Raw genomic sequence first — 20115 nt, 5'->3', positions numbered from 1 at the left:
TCAACACCGGAACCTCGTTTTGGGCCATTTGCAGGCATAGGAAGTTAACATTCAGAAGTTAACCATTTGCAAGTGGTGGATTTGCATGCACTACATCATAATGTTTTTAGTTTCCTGTCGGTATTAGGTAAAGTTGATTTAAAAGATAGAATCCCTTGAACTTCAGTAAAATGAAAAAGCAACCTGAGAGAGCCTGAGAATTTCAGTAGTCTTGGCTTCAGACTATCGATTTGCTATGCATCATTTCACTGAAACTTTTTACATTCAGGTAGGCTTCTCTATGCCTGTTATACTGTGTGCTAAACATGGAACAAGGTTTTAAGTTGAAGTTTTGAGATGGAAGTAATACATTCCTGGTTTTCTTCTTTAAAAAAATAAGGCAAGTTTTGTACCAAAAAAAAAAAAAAGGAACTTGAGCTGAGTCCTGTAAATGCAATGCTTATAGAACCTAATCTCGTGCTGTTCCTGATCTGAGCTCACTTGTCCTCAAAAAACTGATTGACACTCCACTTCAAGCAAGGATTGCGATAAAGTAGATCCTTAGGTGAGAATAACACGAGGTTATAATACTTTCTCTTTGATTTAAGTGCAGTTTTTTCCTACGTACTTGGTTAGCACTTCTAATTGGAAGCTGGTGTTGAGGCATTTTGTACTACTTAATCTTGAATCTCCTCCATTCCTTGGTTCTGATCTTTTTTTGACACAGTAATTTGATCATGCCCTGTTGCTCAAAAGACACACTGACTTCTTCCCAGTCATTTAGGCATATATTTTTATAAAGCCTTAAGTTGAGGTTTCAGCTTGTTTTCTGCAGTGTCTTTGAGTGATTTGTTTTTCCAGTTAAACAAATCTGAAAATGCCACTGGATATGTGGAGCTGTGCTCATTGCCTGTGTTGCATTGCCTGTTGTGATTGGCTGGGCTAATTCAGAAGGTTAAATTGGGAAGAGAACAAGTGAGTTTTTGAAGGTAGGGGTCTCTTAGATACCTGATGAGTGCTGACACAGGAGGAGGAAGACTGCAAGAATAAGCTTTCTGATGTCAGCTGAAATTCAACTGGCCAAACAATAATGCTTAGCCTGACTTTTAGAGTGTTCTGCTGACATAGCAACTTGCTGTCTGCAAAATGGAATGTTCTTGTTGTTTTGCTCCATTTGTGATTGGGCCTCTTCTGAGTTCCCTGCTACTAGTTTGTGCTAAGGCCATGTATACCCATGAGCTGAATAACTTGCTGATAGAGGGGGAAAAATTTTTATGCTCTTCTGTAGTTTGGCTTTGTCTTGTGGAAATAGTTGGCAGGTTATGGAAAATCAGTGGCTAGAAAGGGTCAGTATGGTCACCCTGTCTTGCCAGAAGGGTGCTGTTTAGTGGGTAGCAAAATGCATTGCTTTTATAGTTAGACTTGTGCATGGCTGCTTCATATAGAAAATCTAAATCTGCTGTTATTTATTGCAACAAATAACAAGCCTGTAAATGTGGAAAGTATTCTGTCATTCCAAATCATGAATACTTTGTTGTGTTATGAAGGTTGTTATAATTCCTCAGTATCTTTTTTTCAGTTAGTAGTAGAAGCTTAATTCAGAATTGATGTTGAAAATATTATCATGGTCAGTATTTGATAGCACCTAGTTCTGTGGCTTTTAATGCTGCAAGTGAGCCTTAGGGATCTTTTTGTTTTGTTTACTCTTTAAACATTCTGTCAAGTTGCATGAGTAGAGTCATTGCCTTGCTGTTTCAGGTAGTATTCTTGACTTTATTGCCAAGCATGGCATTGGATCACTGTGATCAAAAATCAGGTAGTGTGTAGGGATTTAGCTGAAATTGAGTCATGTTAAAGGGCTTGAGATGGCAATCTCATCAGCCTCTGTGTGAAACAGTACAATTTTATGTATTCCAAGGAAGCAAAAAGGAAAGGGAAGGCACATCTGTAAAACCTTGGGCAAATATAAAGAAAAAAGAAAGAAAACCTCATGACGCTGTGTTTACCTTGAGAATTTACAAAACATCTTGATTACTAAGAAAGTACAAAGTGTATCCAGAAGTTTTGTTGAATGACAGACTTCAGTATTGTGAACCTGAGGCAGAAAAGGTCAGATTTCAAGAGGAGGAGGGTCAGGCCTCTTTAAAACAGTAAATGCATGTTCTATGTGCCTGTGTCCTAAATTTGGATCAGTTAAGGACCTGAATAGTGTGGTCTTGAAGTGGCTTGTTCTTCAGAACCTTGTGCATTATGAGCCTCTAAATGTGTTATTTTGGGGGAGACATGTAGCTCGTTCTTCAATTACAATCTGTGAGCAGAATACTGACTCTTGAGTGGAAGTCTTTATGTCAAAGGAAATGCTTATCTTGAGCATCCTGAGCCTTGGAGAGCCCTGAATATCTGCATGGTAATTAGCTTGCTAGTTTGAACTATTGGCTTGATTGCTCTGCAACTACAGCTAGTTAAATAACTGGATGGAGATACTGTTCCAAATCAAATATGTGGCATTGGCACGTCAGATTTGAACTATTTCTAGCACTTTAAACATTTTGGAGTCTATATACTGTTTTATGAGCTGTATGTAAGTTCAAGTTAAATAATTTGTGAAGATAAGTTTGTTTGTTTGTTGGTTTGGCCTTTTTTGCTCTTTGGAGTCTGACCATGTGTCAGAAGATAAATGTAAAAATGTAAAATTTGGAGTAGTGATATGTTATCTTTCTACCTCCCTTGCTGGAGAAGGGGAAGAAAAAAGATCTAACTGATCAACATTCTATACCTGCAAGTGTGTTTATGTCTATAAATATATATGAGTCCTGCTCAGTTCAGTCTGTAAATCTTGAAAATAGCAGCAATGAAAAAGTTTGACTTCTGAAAATATTCATGTAATTCATGTGAGAACACAATGTTCTCATAGCACAAATGAGCTGTTAGAAGTATTCCTTGGTGGGAAAATTGAGTATTGACTTTTTAAATGTACAATGGTCATCTTTATGTAGCTAAAGCCTCCAATTACTGGAAGCAGAGTTGTCAAAAAAAAAAAAAAAAGGTAAAAGGAAGCAAAAGAGCTCATGTGTTCAGTTAACTGGGATATTTTTTCAGTTTAGTTTGTTACCTTCTGCAGAAGTGTGAACGGTTTTTGTAAGTTCACTTTTGTGTGGTTTTTCTGTACTAAGCTGTTTAGGGTTATATACAACTAATCACTATGATAAATTATAGATTAAGATTCAGTAGATTTAATGTTGCAGAAAGCAGATTTCTGAATGAAAGTGTTTTTCTTTGCTTAAATTACATTACAGAATATTTATATCCTATGCATTCTGAAATTCATTTCACAAATGTAACTTGTGAATTTATTTATAAGGTAGAAAGCAATAATCAAATACTTATTAAGGAACATTCCACCTTATGTTTAAATGTAGCAATGGCAAGTGGAGCTGAATTTTGGACAGAACTCTGCATTCCAGTTTACAAATAGCTGCCCTCTTTCCAGTGTCTGTCACAATAATGTGTTAGATAAAAGGCATGAGGAGAATAGACAGAATGTTCTTGCACTACTTGTCATGGCAGATAGTCTCTATTTGAAACATGTTATGGGTTTTTTTTTACTTTTCTTATTATTTTTGTCCCTTCACCAGCCCCACTTACCTACTGATGTATCAACAATATTGGTCTGAATTTCTGGCTTAGTTTGACTCATTTGTGTAGCTTAAGCTGTTCATACTATTGATGTTAGTCACTGGTTTTATACTGAAGAAATCCGTAGCTAAATCACTTTTTTGGATGACTTCATTGACTGAGAAATAGTTTAAACGATGAAAAAATCAATCAATGGGAAGGAGAAAGCTTTTAACAATGGATTTGTAGATAAAGGCTTTTAAGGACTGATTTCCTGAATGCATGGCTTGCTTTTTGTATGAGTTTGGTGAGTGAAAAGGCAGCTAGCTCATGTCTCAAGATGGATGACTTCTTCATGCTTATGAGCATGGGGCTAATAAAATTTATACTTGACTTTTGCTTCATCAGTGAGCTTCTTCAGTTACAGCTTGAGTACTGACTTGGTATCTGAAGAGAGAATCAGAGCATTTGAAATAGCTCTGTTAGAATCAGAGCTCAGAAAAAGGAAATACACTGTGGACTAAGACTTTAGTTCTTTTTTATCAGGTCAGTTTGCTCCAAGAGAACTAATGAGTCAAGTTGCTGGACCATCTGTTGGCAAAAGAAGTTGTGAACCTGTGGTAAACTGAACTGCTTTGTCCTAGTGGATTTCCTTTTTTGAAAGGAGGATGGTGTAAAATGCTGAGCTTAGAATGTAGTTGCTACTGTGGAAGACATTTTAGGTATTAAGCAGAAATATGTTGAATCCTAAGCAAGCACTTGCCTATGCCTACTCTTGCACATTTACTGTCTGAGACAAGATCTTGTGTGAAGACACACCACTGCACTGAAGCAGAAGGATTGCATATGTATGATGGTAAATGTCTTCATTAGGAGGTAGGGTAGGAGAGCTCAAGTTGAGGTCTTTGAGTGACTGTCACTGTAAACATGGAGTGCTTTGTGGGATTTTGATAGGGGCTTTTTTGTTTTTTTAATTGTTGCTTTGCTGTTTAATTATTTACTGGTATGGTAAGTGCTAGAAGTTTCACTTATTTCTACTTATAAAAGATATGACTTCATAAAGATTATTTAAGGAGAAACACGTAAGTGCAGTAGTTAACGTTAAGTTTTTGCTTGATGCTCTAGATCAGTAATCAGACTGCTAAAAAGTACCATGTCTTGTGGTTTTGGTAAATCTGAATTCACAGAATGTTCATATCCAGTTAAATTCCCAAAAGACTGTTGCCCAGTTACACAATTATCAGGTTGTTTTTATATGAAGTTGTGTATTAGTGGTAGTATCCTCTGAAAAATGATTGATCTGTGCCTAGGTTTGATGTTTTTGCTTGAAATGTGTTTCTGTAGTATTCCAACACTGTTGTGAATCAGTTAATCAGAAAAAAAGCAGGAATTCCCTTCTAAAAAGGTAAGCTAATTATGGAAGAAGGCTTACTGTGAAAACCAAGCAACATGTCTTCCTTGTGTAGCAACTAACACTTGCTTTGTTTTTAGGTGCCTTAGCTGGACCGGTTGTTGATCCACATGTGACAGCAGTTTGGGGGAAGAAGGTTGCACTGAAATGCGTAATTGATGTAAATGAAACAATAACACAAGTTTCTTGGGAGAAGATAGATGGTAAAAGTTCACAGACTATTGCTGTTCATCACCCTGAATATGGAATATCTGTTCAAGGAGAATACCAAGGAAGAGTGGCATTTGAAAACTACTCACTTACTGATGCAACAATCATCTTAAAAAATGTAAGCTTTTCTGATGCAGGAGAATATGTTTGCAAGGCAGTTACATTCCCGCTTGGAAATACGCAGTCGTCAACAACTGTAACAGTATTAGGTAAGTCAGCTTCTTTTTGAAAGCAAAATTCTGCAAATAACTTACAAATAAGTTGAATTTTACCATTTAACCTAAAGAAAATGCAAAATATGTGTTTGGTGGGCTTTCATTACAGGTGTACAATTTTTACTAATGTCATAGAGGAGACTTCTTTTGGTTCTGGCTTCTTTAGAACTTATTTGACTGTCTAGTTATTAAAAATAAATAATGAGTTCCTATTTAGGCATTATGCTGAAAACAAACATCCAGTTTGTATTAGCAGTGTTTTAGAGTTTTGACAGACAATGCTGATACCAGGGACTTTTGTGTTTGTGCTGGGAAGCTGCTGAACTTGGGTTTAGTTACCGCCTTGGCTAAATTCCCTCAATTAGTAGTGGGTAATCACCAGTCTTCAGAAAAAGCAGGTATTTCTAAACCTTGTTGATAACTGTTTGTCTCAGTGAAATAGTCCATCATCTGTAATGAGGTTAGAGAGCTCCCAGTGAGGGTCCCGTGCCTGGAAACATTTGGATGGGACTTTGCAGCAGCCTGGTGTAGTTGAAGATTCCCCTGCTTATTGCAAGGGGAGATTGGACTGGATGACCTTCAAAAAGTCCCTTCCAATGCAATTCTATGATTTTATAAATATGCTGCTAACACAATAATTTAGTATAGCTGCTTAGGTCTGGTGATGCAAACTGTTCTTTGCACAATGTAAATGTAAAGCAAAATTGTCTTAAATGACTGCTGGGAATTGTGGAAAGAGAGTCAGTTTAAGCTCTTGACTGTTTGTGGATAGTCATAATGTGAAACTTTGATAGGCTTGAGGGTTTGTTTACACTAATTTTCTCCCTCTTGTTGAGGGCTGAGTATTGCTGTCATAAGGAATTAGTGCTGAAGTGCAACTCAGGTGTTACTGCAGTGTAAGGTAAAATGATTACCCTGAAACTTGAAAGCCTGTTATTAAGTTGCCCTCTCCTTACAAGAGTGTTCTTCTTGTACTGGTGTAAGGTATTTCTGTATCTCTTAGCCCAGGAGTAAAATGATATTTTCTGTAGCTGAGATGGTTGTGAATGACTATTCTGTAAGCAGGTGTGCTTTTTAGGATCATCTCTTGGTCTTTGATACCAGCTTTTCATAGTAGTAGAATATTCAATGGGATTAATCAGAGGGCTGTAGCACCATATGTAAACTGGTTTTCACCACAAGGTGGGGCAAAATAAATGCATTAAAGCAACTGGCTTAATCCAATTTGAAACCAGTAACTTCACCAAAACTCTGTGTGATGCACAAAGCATGTGGTCTTATGGTTCTCTTTTTCACCTGACTTCCATCAGTACTGCAAGTGGCTATGTGTGTGGTTATTGAAGCAGTCTCTTCACTTCAGGTTTCAGCTATCGTGCTTTACCAGTAAGCTGTGGGAATTTCTTACTACCTCCCCTCACCTTTTCTAGTCAGTTCCTCTTTCTAAGATTGGGGTTTTTTTTCAGGTAACATTAGTTATTGTGTCCATTTTGCACTCATAATATCAGGTTTCTGGAGGAACTGGTAAAGCACATGTATGTTTCATGTGCTTATTATTCTACATTTGGAAGAGTAGAAGGACCACAACTCGTTTCATTGAATATACGTTATGAAAAATTGCATTTGAAATAAGCAAAGAAGCATTAGTCAGGCATGCAGTGGTTCTGATCATAGCTTTTTTCATTATTGATGTAGATGATTGCCAATTGCTGTAAGTCTTTCAGGACTCTCTAAATGGCAAAACCCAGCTGTTATTTGCAAAGATGCTTTTCCATCCTAGTTACCAGCAGCTTCGCTTGCATGTACCACTAGGTAGCTAACCCTCTGTTGGACTTAAATTCTGTGGCCTCAGCTGTGTATTTTCTGTCCTTTTAGAAACTCTTTGCTACACTGACTTATAGGCTCAAACTGTCAAAATACTGGGGAAGTCATGATGTTCAGAATATGTTTGTAAATTAATAAATTGTGAACTTTGCTGGCCTGAACTCAGCAATTCCAAGCTCATCAGAATCTTAAGGCATGCAATTGCTGTAATTTAAATCTTGATGTAACTTAAAATAATCTTCAATGACACATTGGCTGCATTCTCCCACTGGTACAAAAAACTCTTCCTTAAGTAAGGGAAAAAGTTCCTGTCCTAAGACTGAGGCTGTTTCCAGTTGAAGCAGGACTGCCTTTTTTCCTAGTCCCTGTCTGTTCTTATTTAGCGAAGAATTTGTTTCCTTCCCCTGTGTAGTGGACATACTTAGTCATGTACTAGATGCTTTTACTCTATAAAGTGGACACACTGAAGACAAATGGAAGAAAGAAATAACTGTAAGATAAAATGCCCTATGTTTTGCCACAGCGCACTGATCACTTAAGACCATCTTTAAAACTTCTTGTGTGCCCCAAGTTTAACACATGAGCCATGTTTGGTGACTTTGCCCACTCCCAGTTTGTTTTGTTTAGTGCTTCATGTCATCTTAAGGAAATGTACTGTAAAAGAAGAGGTTAAGACAGTAGAAATAGGAAAATGCTTTTAGAATCAAACAGATATATTGAACTTTTCTGAAACTTTGATTTGCCAAACTTACCTTGTTAAACTTTGCAAAAAATGGCAAATAATTTTTGTGTCAAGCTGTTGGTTTCCCCAAGATCCCATGATGCTGACCAAATGAGGCAAACTGGTGTCTCAGGGCAGAAGAAACGGCTTGTTGCTGGGTAGCTTGCAGAGCTGATATAATTTTTATGTGATTAACTTGAGTGCTGCCCATGACTACTTAAAATACTTGGTTTGGTTTAACTCTGTCTTGCTAAGTTGGATTTCTTATCATGGGTATTGATCAAGTAGGTCTTGTTCCTCTGCAGCCTAGCTCTTACCAATGCTACAAGTGAGGAATGAATTGTACAAAGCAGTGTAAAAGGCATAGGTCACGAATTAGATCCTAGACACTCTAATGCAGAAAGTCTTCCAATTAGGATTAAAAGATTATGCATGTCAGGCAGTATAGATATTGGGTACTACAGAATACTCAGAAGAAAGAAGTATCAAGTAGATGGCAAATTAGTGAACTTACTGGCCTTAAAACAAAGAGGCAAACTGCTTCCCCCCCAAACTCTTAAAACAAGAAAACCTCAATAAGTTAATTATTAAGTATTAATTAGCATACAGGATAAAGTACACAAAAAGATAAAGCTCCTGGTTTTGAGGTGAGAGAAAATAAAAACTTGAAATACTGTTTTGGAAAGAAGTTAATGAAGTGCATGTCAGATGCGATGAAGAAAATGACAATTTCCAGTGTCATGCTATTGCCAAGGAATCAATGAATTTAATGTCGGGACGAAATAATCCTGTGTGTGTTGTAATCATGCCAACATCATCCAGACCTGTGCCCAGTGTGCGCCGAAAAATAGTTTTAAAACCAACAGAAGCAATTGAAAAATGCTTATGAAGTACAGAAAAACCAAGAAGCAGCTTTTTGGCCTCAAAACTTGATGCAGTAGGATTTAATGCTCATGTCTGGATGCTATATTGTGTTCATTTTCTGTAAAAAAGTATAAGGACCAGAGCAGCAAGAGATTTCTGGTATGCCTATGTTGAATGTAAGGTGAAGGTTGAATAAGCTGGGTTAAATTAGGTGGTGGTCATGAGTCTGTAAAAGGGCAAGCATAGATGGGCAAATTAGTTGAGACCTTTTGAACAACTGCCCATCTATCTTCCATGCTTCAGCCATCCTGTCTTTAATACTCAAGTATAGTTCACGCCATGATGTTGCTCTCACACTGTGGAAGTAGGTCTTGCTTTTGCATCTTAGGGGATTGATGGCTCCATTTTCCACACAAAGCATTGTCCTTACTATCTTTTTCAATTTGGCCTAAATAGAGCATAAGGTTTCTACTGAGTGAGTGTAGCAGCTTCTCTAATGTTCTCCCAGCTGCCTCTTGTGGCCTCCACCGCCACTGTGGGCAGAGAAAGTCGTTAAAAATCACACTCATGTGGTACAACAAATGGTCCTGGGATAAGAGGACTGCATATAGAAATTACACTTCCACAAAACAAAAAATTAAACCAAAAAGAATGCCAAAACCCTGCTTTGGATAATCTGTTTTCCAAATTGAAAATGGTAAAACTGTTTTGCACTGTGAGAGATGAGATGTCAATACCTCCTTGTAATTATGGGTTCATTAACTAGATACTTCTTAATCCATGACTGAAACATCTAGAAAGGCCATAGAATAAGTATCTGGGCTTCTGCTTGTTTTGTTTCAGTTGTTGGGACAGAGTAGTCCTGAATGATAAACTATAGAAATGAGTATCCTAACAGCTGCTTTCAATTTTTCAGTATGTGGTTATTTAGTTACCTTGCAGTTGATGTGTCGTACAACAATCACAATTTATGAGAAGATATGACAATAGAAGCCTAAACATTTCTGATGTATAAAAAAACTAAACATGGAAACAGGTAGGACTGGGAATAAGTGTATTTTATGACACTGAGTAGTTTTGAATAGTTAACCTTTGGTGTCTAGTTGACAAATGTAAAACCAAATACTGCACAATGAACTCAAACTGACAAATCTCTGGTATCATTTGAGAAAGCAGGTGTTTAAAATTAGTCTGTCATGCTGCTTGAAGGCTTCTTTTTCTAAAAGTACAGTATTGAGTAGTCTTCTTTGGGTCTGGACATCTGGACAGCAACTTAGTTAAGAGTTCTTGTTTACTTACATATACCTTCACAAAGAGGTGGAGAAAAAAATTACACAGTTGCATACTTTGTTTTGAAGAAAAATCAAAGGAATAGAACATATCAAGCTTTTATTTCCAGCTGAAATTATTTGAGTCTAGAGTTTTGGCATGAAATGCTAATAATAGCTGCTAATTTAATTTATTTTACTATTGTGGAAATCTTGGGAAGGGAGGAATACAGCAAAAATTAGAACTTTCATGTATGTAAAATTCTAAATATAAATTTGGGTTTATACTTCTGCATTTTAGTAATGCTACAGAAGCTATTGAAGAAATCTCTACCAGTGATTTTGGGACTACAAGGCAGTAGAGTTCATGTTAAATCAGGAAAACCAAATTGTGGGTCAAATAACAAAGCTATGTTATGTCAAGTTCTCCATACTAGGTTTTAAAGGCTTTTTTTGCAGCAGATGAGACAATGCTTCATGTGTACATCAGCTCAGATATGCAAGCTTACTGCACAAAGCTCTAGCTGTTGCTGGTGTTGCAGAGCAGGGAATCAGATTTTGAAAGAAGCTGTATTAAAAATATTTCAGATCTAGAAGAGTGAGTGTGCAGCTTGGTAGAAAGTAACCTGCTATTGGCTTATTTTCGGTAGGGTTACTAACAAATCTCAGAGGGTGGTCATTCAGAGAAGCAAAGTAGAATAATTTGCTCTTGGTATCTGCCCAAACAATCCTTCAATTTCATAACAACTTGTATTCTTCAAGCATTTCTATGCATAGAACAGAAGATACGTTTTTGTAAGGTTATCCATTTAATAGTTGCCTTTTCTTTTAGTATAATTGAGCAAATGATAAACCAACTTGTTCAGACATGAACAGTGTTAGACTGAGCAGAAAACAGTCAAAAACTGATCCTGGCACTAAATGGGCTGAAGCTGACAATATTTGTTATCTTTGGAAGGTATAGCTAGTTGGAGAACTTGCCAGGTATGGTACTTTGTTCTGTTCTCTTACAAGATGTGTCTGTGGGTCAGCTTCAATTTATTGGAAAGAAATTCCATGAACTAACTTTTTTCCTTCTGACACTGAAAGGCACAGAACTTGCAAGACTTATCTCTGCTTTGTGATTAGTGAGGGCTGATCCACTGAGGTGGATTCTGAAGCATTATGGTGAGTAGCAATGACCTTCCTTCAGAGGACTTCAGTAGCCAGATTAGAGCAAGAGACCAGGATTGTGGAACAGGCTGGTACACTACTGCAAACCTGTCCCTTACAGAACTGGTGACACAAATGGGCCATTCTAAAACAGCCCAGCCATGGTTTGTATCTGAAGCACCAGGTAGTTTTTCTGACTTGGGCTGCAGCTGGTGGGTGGCTTGCACAGGGCCAAAACAGATTTGCTAAACCAAAAGGAAATTTTTTGGAAGTTTTTTAGTCTATAGCCCTCAGCAGTAGACTTGTCCATGAAGAGAACAACTTCCTTTTAGAAAGAAATGTGTTCCCCAAGTTTTTAAAATTTTGGGGTGAGCAGTGGCTTTATGAGGAGGTCACTTCCTTCCACATGCAAATTACTTTAGTCTTAGTATTGAGTTCCATGTAGGCAAAATATATATATAGGCAAAAAATTTATTTGAATATAAAACAATGAATTTTATTTTTATTGTATTTTGTTACTGAAATTTTATTTCCATATAGATTACTTTGTATATTAAAAACTTAGATAAATTTTATGTACAATTGCATATTTCTGTGCACTTATTAGATCCTTTATTCAGTGTGTGGTTGGCATATATAATAAAGATGCAGCTTGGAAGTAATTTCTATAATAGTGATCAAGAAAACTAAAACTCCTAATGTTAGAACACTGAAGTAGATTTCAAGTGACACAAACTAACAGTACAGGTAGTGTCAGCAGGCCAAAGCCTTGTAGAACTGTCATCTCTTGAGATATGCGTAGTCTTCTAGGATGTCTGATTAACATGAGCATTTGCAAGTGGATTAGATCTTGTTTAACTTAAGTAGTGACACTTTCAAAGATGTGGAATTCTTGTTTAAATCTCCTTTTTTTCCCCCTCCTTAGTTGAACCTGTTGTGAGCTTAAAGAAAGGACCAAACCCTCTAATAGATGGTGCAAATGGGACAGTAGCAGCCACTTGTACAGCAGCCACTGGAAAACCTGCTGCGCACATTGACTGGGAAGGAGGCCTTGGTGAAATGGAATCCACCTCTACTTTGTTTCCAAATGAAACAGTGACAGTTGTAAGCCACTATGTGATTGTCCCGACACGATTTGCTAGAGGAAGACACATAACTTGTGTTGTGAGGCACCCCACCTTTGAAAAGGAGATGCGTTACCCTTATGTGTTGGATATACAGTGTAAGTATTCTCTGAGGTAATTACTCCTGGTTTGTATCTTGCAACTTCCCCCTTAATCAGTGTTCCACAGGAAGGAGATGAGCTTCTGCTTCAGGAAAATGGAAACTGTATAGAAAAGCTGTGGTAAGAGGCAGGTCAGGCAGGAGTAAAAGCCTAGGGTCTCTGTATGGAAAATAAAGTAATGAAGTTAGAATACTGTTACATTTCTACTGTTTTGGATATTGAATCATGGATAAACATGAGAGTTGATCCAAAAGCTGTTTATAGTGTCTTACAATTTCAGCAGTATTAAAAAAGAATGCTAATGAAAATTCATGTATGAGATGCTAAGTTGAAAATAGGTCTTAAGTTACTTTCAGATTATTCACCAAGCTTTGTCCACTCTAACTAGCACAAGGAAACAAGAACATAATGATATAATTCAAACCTGCACCGGGCTTCTTTAAAAAATTTATGGCTTTTAAAAGACATGAGTACAAAACAAGGTGGCTTACAATGTTGCTTAGTTAAAACCAGTCAAGACATGTAAGCTTTAGGCATGTGGTCCCTTTTTGTTAGACAGTGCATATGTGAACAAAACCAACTATTTTCGTGTTGGTCCTTTGGTGGCCCGTCTTGGCTGTGTGCTGCTTTAAAGTTCCTAGATCACAGAAGTCTGTCAGTTCAAGTAGAACAAATGTAGCAGCTGGGAAAAGTAGACTTGGCTTGGTTTTGATTTGACTAGAATTTGATTTTGGCTTGGTTTTGTTTGTTTGGTAAATAATCACTTATTTTGGCATAAAATAGTGATTAACACTGTTTTATTTTATTGGTCTTGAAATAAAGTTCTAGATTGGAGGGTCATTGATACAGAAATAAAACTGAAGAGGATTTGTATTGTCTCAAACAGTGACTAAAATAATTGTTTCCTGTTGAAACTGAAGTGAGGGGGCAAGTTGGTCTTCACTATTTTCATCTGAGATTAGTGTTAATGCATGTTTCAGAATTTCTAACAAGGTTGTATAGTAAGGTACGCAGCAGCAAGTGAGAAGCAGCATGTGCTCTTCAGTCTTCCCTAACACTTATTAGCTTTTGCAACTGCTTCTCCATTTTGGTTCTAGTTTATCCCAAATCATACTAGTTTGTCTGTTCCATGGCTTTTAAGTATTTTTCCAACGCCTCTCTGAAATCACCTCCTGGCTTTTTAGAGCCATAACATAATTCTACATTTTGATGTCAATGGATAATTTAATCTTTACAGTTGGCATCTGTGAACTTTTTGGTGATTTCTTAATTGTCTGGTTTCTCCCAAGGTTGTTTCTGGTCCTTTGCTGTATCTTTTTAGTGAGAAGTAGTTCTAAGTTACCATTCCTCCTTCCCAAAAACATGAAACTGATTCTTTTTTTCTGAAGTCCTCTCACTTCTCAGGGTGCTGTGTGGTTGCTGAAAACACACTGGGAAAGTTGCACTGATTAAAACTTTTTGTTCACTGCTGCATATTAATGTTGTAGCTTGGAACTGTATCATGCTCTCTGTGTATTTTGGTGGTGGTCTTTAAATTAAAAACAAAAAGGCAACCAACAACTAAAGCACACAAAAAAAAAAAACAAACCAGAAGAAAAGTACCTGTCTGTTCTAACAATCTTACACATTATTCGCTTTTAATGTAAAAATTGTGATTGTTCATACATGATTTTTTTTTTGTCAGATACCCCAGAAGTTTCAGTAACTGGATATGATGGAAACTGGTTCATTGGAAGAGGAAATGTTCAGCTCAAATGTAATGCTGACGCAAATCCATTGCCTATGGAATTCATGTGGACCAGGTAAATATTTATGAAATAAATATGGCACATGATTCAAGGGGTATAATCACTTTGCTTACAGTAAATGCATGTTTTGAAAACAAAGAGTATGTGACTTATATTGGTCATATTGGTTTTATCCAGCTTTTGAAAAGGGGAGAACAACATGTGTGTTTGTATGAATACAGGTGATATCTTGTAAATTTATGTGCCTAAACAGTTTGTCATTACTCTCAGGGTAAAGTGTCTTTAGTTACTCAAGGTACACTGAGCTTTCTGTGTTGCAGCATGTAGAGCAAAGACCAATAACTCTAATAAGCATCCAACTATTATTTACATATGCCTCTAATGAAAAAATTTAAAAGCTTATGTATCATCCACATTTCATGAATCTGTGGACTAGCATCCCAGGCTTAGCTCAAAATCACTGTGATGAGAAATTTCAGCGCATAAAAATTCCAGTGTTTAAAAAAAGCCCCCAACAGCTATTCCATTTGCTTCTTCAGATGCACTAGGTTCTTAGTTCTCTCATTTGAATTTGAAACATACGTAAGAACTAATCAACACTAGAAGAAATGAACCTATTTAAATACATTTAAAGCCATTTGAGCTTCAGAGATGACTGCTAGACTTCCTAAACTTGAAATGGAAGAAACTTTTACAGGAAATCTAAATTTTCTGGAATAAACCTGGTATGCCTTTCTAAGCACCAACAAAACCCATCCAAAAATCTAGTACTAGTGAATAAGAAAGTTCATGTGTAGGGGGGAAATCCATGTAAAAGAAGGGTAGCTTGAGCTTGGAGAAGTGCTGTGTTGAACTGTGTACCGTTTGACTGGTATCAGATTACAATAGGTTGTAGAACTACCTTACCAACGAGATTTGTCGTTTGGAATCCAAGATGGCATTGTATTTACTGGGATAGTGAGATTTTCATGGTTAGTAATATTTTTAAATGTTGCATATATGAGAATTTTATTTGGATAGAGCTTTCAAACCTCTTGACTATTTTTATAACATTTCTTGAAATAAGTACTTCTGGTACTATGAATTATGAAGTATGTGACTGATGACTTTTATCAGCAATTCTGGGCAATAATCACAGTAAAGGACTAGGGATCTTGTCCTTCAGAACTACATTTTCTGAAGATTGTATTTAGTGTTAACTGTGAAGTGTTTGTTTCTTTTGAGTACCTGTTTTAAAGTGATGGTTGCCTTTTTGTTCAATACTACTTTAAAAAAATCACACTTTCTAAATGCTTTCAAGATATTGTCATCTAGTGTTCTAGTTTGAATATTGATTTAGGCCTGCTTGGCCGTTAATAGGTACTTAGATAAATCAAAATGGATTTCAATGGCATGGAATTACACAGATGTTTAATGGACAGTTGGCAGCTCTGTTAGAATAGGTCCAGGGCCTTTGTCCTTTCCCCTTTTTCTCTTGCGTTTACGCAGTTGTTACTGCAATCTCAGACAGAATTGTACAGGGAAATGATAGATTTAGAAAAGTCAATTGATAAAAAATAATTATTCAGCCAGTTGTTTCCCCAGGTGTATTGCCAAGTACCACATTCCATTTCAGTGCTGTAATTTAGACAGAAGAGTGATGGGAGGTAAGAAAAGACAGTTCAGGAGAGGAGAAAGTGCTTGATTTCTTGCTCAGAAGTTCTAGTCAAATTGTCCTCCAAGTTAAGAATGTATGGACAGAAATATCTACTGGATGCAAATGAACAGGCAGCTAATCCTGACAGCAGAAGTGCTTCTTAGACTGTTAGTTTTCAGAGCTTGGGTTGTCTTGTTCATCCAAGTTCTTTTGAGATGTTGTTTTGCTTAGCTGTAGTAGTGTTGATTTTAGACAGCTTGCTAGTTCCAGCAGATCTGACATTTAAAGGATTTTGCCCAGAAATTAAATACTGAGTAAACCTTCAGGTGTACACTGAGAATACTGAAGGGAAGCCCACTGGAAGTGTCAGAGCACAGTGAAAAATTCATTCTAGAGATTATTGGCAATATTATTTTCAACTCCTTCTGTTTAAACTAGTTGTAAATATACACATTTGAAATATAACTGTTCTTTTAGGTTGGATGGACAGTGGCCTGAAGGATTGTTGGCTGTTAACAATACTCTGCAATTCAGCAGCCCTTTGACTTATAACTACACTGGGACTTACATCTGTAAGGTGACTAATGCTCTTGGTCAGAAAAGTGATCAGAAGACTATCTACATATTAGGTAAGTTTTACTTCTTAGCAAAGACAGTATGTTAACTTGGAATATTTTTTTGTCAGTGATCAAATGAGCAAACTGAAGAGCCAGTTATTGCATGAAATATATGAAAAATATATGCTTTTTGTGTGAAAAGTCATTAAAAGTGAATTTAAAAGCTAAAGCACAATTTGGGATTAAACTGACTCTTGAATGGGAACGTATAGTGGAAATTCTTATGGTTAAGGTGCTTCTGAGATAATTATTTTCTCTTGGTAATTTAACTTTTTGTGCGGTGTTAACCTGTGTTTGACAAGACACATTAACTGCAATCAGTAGTACCTTGTCTTTAATAAATTGAGAAAACACATGTTAGTGGAAGGAGAACAATTATGTTTAGAAAAGCTAAAGATGTTCTTTTAGGGAAGTTAGAGTTATGTTCTGAATTGTGTCCATTTTATACCAGTTACTTGTGTCATTTTCTCAGGGTGCAGATACCCAGTAATCATCAAATTAAATACCTCATGCAGAACTCTTGCTGATCTACTTAGTACCATGTAGAGAATTTGTGCGTCTGTGTAGCACTACTGCTGCTGGAACACACATCCTTGCATCATTAACACAATGTAATTAATGTTTTACTGTGACACCTTTTTTGTGAAAGAGCACTATGACTTACAGTAAGCATGACTACTTCTATACACATGTGGAAAAGCTGTTCAGATTTCCATAAGGGATTAAGTAAGTTAGCTTGATGAATAAATGCAAATATTATAGGGATTTTGAAGGAAGATAATAGACATGAAAATCAGAACTTCATTATGTTGTATTGTGTTGCTGCTTTCCAGTAAGTTCTTGACATTAGTTATTTCATTAAGTAAATTAAGTGTCAAAGCACATGTTGGCCCATTAGAGAATGCAGAGATGGTGGATACAAACATAGATGACTTCTTTGTTAAAACTTCATATGAACACTTAAGAGTTAAAATGAGAATGAGAATATAAGACTAAAACTGTAAGTACAAAATGTTTGAAACCACATCAGTCAGAATTCACTTTTGACAGTTCTCTGATCTTTAGAATGAATTATAATGTTGAAGTCAGTCACTGTAGGCCACTGTGGAAAGCTAGCAAGTTCTAATTAACTGTCTAGTCAATGAGCTAGTTAACTGAAAACTTCTAAATAGTTTGAGACAGTTGAATTACTTGTAAACTACTTAATACCTAGAATTTTATATAATTTAAAAGATTTCAAGTGCTGCCAATTGTTATGAAAGTTATTTCTGTGAGAGTTACTTTTGGATGTTTTGTTTCTAAGGCTGCTTCTAAGGAGATTTCATGGCTGCATAGCAGTCTCAAAACAAGTACAAAAACTGGCACATTGTAAGAAATATCAATTAAAAAAATTAGAAAATCATCATTAAATGGGGTGAAATGTTTGACTCAAATATAACTTTCAAATACACTTGCTCAAAAAATAACAGTGCAGTTTATAGCTCTGTTCTCAGCCTTATTCTAAGGAATGGGGAAAAGTTTTTTTCAAGTCCACTATTATTCAAGTTGTCAGTTCTGTAAATGTTATGTGATCTAAATAGACCTCATGCTTTTTACCGTGACTGTCATGCATGAAAATTAAAGGTTGTCATTCCAATTATGTTTTCAACTAACAGACTAAAACAGGCCAACCAGGAAATCCTAGATAATATTTTCTAAAATGAATCAAGTTTTTTTAAAACGCAGGGTAGGCATACAGGCTAGTTGGGCCGTGGTGATGGTTTATAATCTAGCCTAATGCAAATCTTACAGAGTTTAAAACAGCTCAGTGCAGAGATAGTTAAGCTGCAGCAGTTGGCGTTTGCTGTGAATTGATGGACGCTGTTTATGTGTGTGCTGCTTTTCAGCTGTGCTCAGCAACTTGGTTTTACTGTAGCAATTTAACTGCAATTAGCAAACCTTAGCTGTTTTCAGGGAGCAACAAAACTGAGCCTCACATATTGTGCAGTCATACAGTGTCATGGTTCTGCCAGGTAGGTCTACCTGTAACAATAAAGTTTTTAGCTGTCAGTAAATTTCAGTCTTTAAAAGTGTTATGTTGATCATGCTGACAAAATGATTAAAAGCATTGTGTATAAACTTTTTGTATATAGGAGATTTGATAAAAAAAGGAGAGGTGAAGCAATTATTAGTGTAACACCTGTATTGTTTTCAGAAACAAATACTAAGTACATTCTACTGTAACTCTTGAAAATAGCTTTACAAAGTGATTGGTTCTTTAATTGAAATGCCCTTAAGTGATGCAGGATGGGCAAGTGACCATAATCAATTCACTTACCACCTGTGATATTTGACTTAACTCACCAGGTATCTATTAATAGTAAACATGGCAGTGATGTACTGTAGAGCAATAAGCTGAAATAATCAATTAGCTTATTTTTCTGTCTTTGCTCTTAGCCACTGCATAAAACTTGGCATAAAATGTGAACTGAAACTTGGAAGTTAACAGACAAAGCTGTATGATCTTTCAAATTTTAATTATGAAGCTGTCAAAAAGGATTTATGAAGTTAATGTTTCTGAACAGTCACCATGCTGTAGTTGTTAAGCTTTTTAACTGCTAGAAAAAAATACCTATTAAGTTGAAATGTATTGTAGGTTTGGAATATAGCTGAGCAAAAGATTGGTTTTGGTTCTGATATTCATTGTTAAAGTCAAAGCTATATTTTTAATAAGTTCTGTTGTGCTCCTAAATCTTGTTAATATTCTTGAAGTGAAATACAGAAATGAAAGAGAAGTAGTTGACAGGAACTAAATAGTATCTTCAGCTTCCAGCTTCAGGAGATTCTACATCATTATAGGAATAGAGAAATACTCAAATAGTTTTTGAAGTGTGGTACTTGTTTTTATATGGCATTTAAGGCGTAGTCATTTTTGCAATTTTTATTAATTCTGTGATTCAAAGCTAATTTATTAATTCAATAATTCAAAACTAAACTTTTTCCATAGTTGTCCAGCAAAAGCAAGTCATGCTCCTAGTGGAGTTCAAGCATTGAAGTAAGTTTTCTAAAACATGCTATCAGTTTGATATATAAAGCACTTCCTTGTACAATATTGATTTACTCAGTTTTCTTACACAAGGAATTGAATTTTGTTTTCTTGACTCTTTCACTTTCATACTGTTTAATGTGGCTTTCCCTTTCTCCCCTTGCAAGGGAGAGGTGACCTGTGAGGCTTGCATTAAGGTTGGAACATACTTCTTCTGTCATGACAGCCTTTGGAAGAGATTACTTTTGTTAAAAGTAAAGCCATCCTTTGTTAGGCAGCAATCCTAGAAAGGTGTATTTTGTAAGCACAGGGGTCACCTTCTTATAGAGTGGACACTGTGAGGATTAACATAGCAGAGACTGATAGTTGGTTTTAGGTTTTGCTGCTTCATATATAAACCTCTGTTCTGACAGCACCTTGTGAATATGGGCACTCTCTTATTTTCTAAATTACATATTGGAGGGATGTTGACAAACTGCTCTTTAGCAAAGGGCTTTTGCTCCCTGGTCTAGTAGGCTTTGAATTTTCAGTGGTTTCCTGAATATTCTTCCATGCTGGAGGTTACAATAATAATAAGTTTCTCTTGTGTCCCAAAAAATACCAAAGTC

At 36.3% G+C, this 20115-nt stretch overlaps 1 protein-coding gene across 1 annotated transcript in view; it reads left to right on the top strand.

Annotated features, from left to right (window-relative positions):
- NECTIN3 (nectin cell adhesion molecule 3) overlaps positions 1-20115 on the top strand; it is a 62348-nt gene that overhangs the window by 20192 nt on the left and 22041 nt on the right. Inside the window, exons 3-6 of the mRNA XM_064701749.1 lie at positions 5086-5424; positions 12182-12478; positions 14166-14283; positions 16343-16494. Coding sequence (XP_064557819.1) covers positions 5086-5424; positions 12182-12478; positions 14166-14283; positions 16343-16494 — 906 coding nt within the window. The remainder of the gene's footprint in view (positions 1-5085; positions 5425-12181; positions 12479-14165; positions 14284-16342; positions 16495-20115) is intronic.

This window comes from Zonotrichia leucophrys, chromosome 1 (assembly GCF_028769735.1).
Source record: "Zonotrichia leucophrys gambelii isolate GWCS_2022_RI chromosome 1, RI_Zleu_2.0, whole genome shotgun sequence".
In the NCBI taxonomy this organism is placed as follows: domain Eukaryota; kingdom Metazoa; phylum Chordata; class Aves; order Passeriformes; family Passerellidae; genus Zonotrichia; species Zonotrichia leucophrys.
The sequence above is the reverse complement of the archived record's forward strand: the minus strand, read 5'-3'. Positions and strand labels throughout refer to the sequence as shown.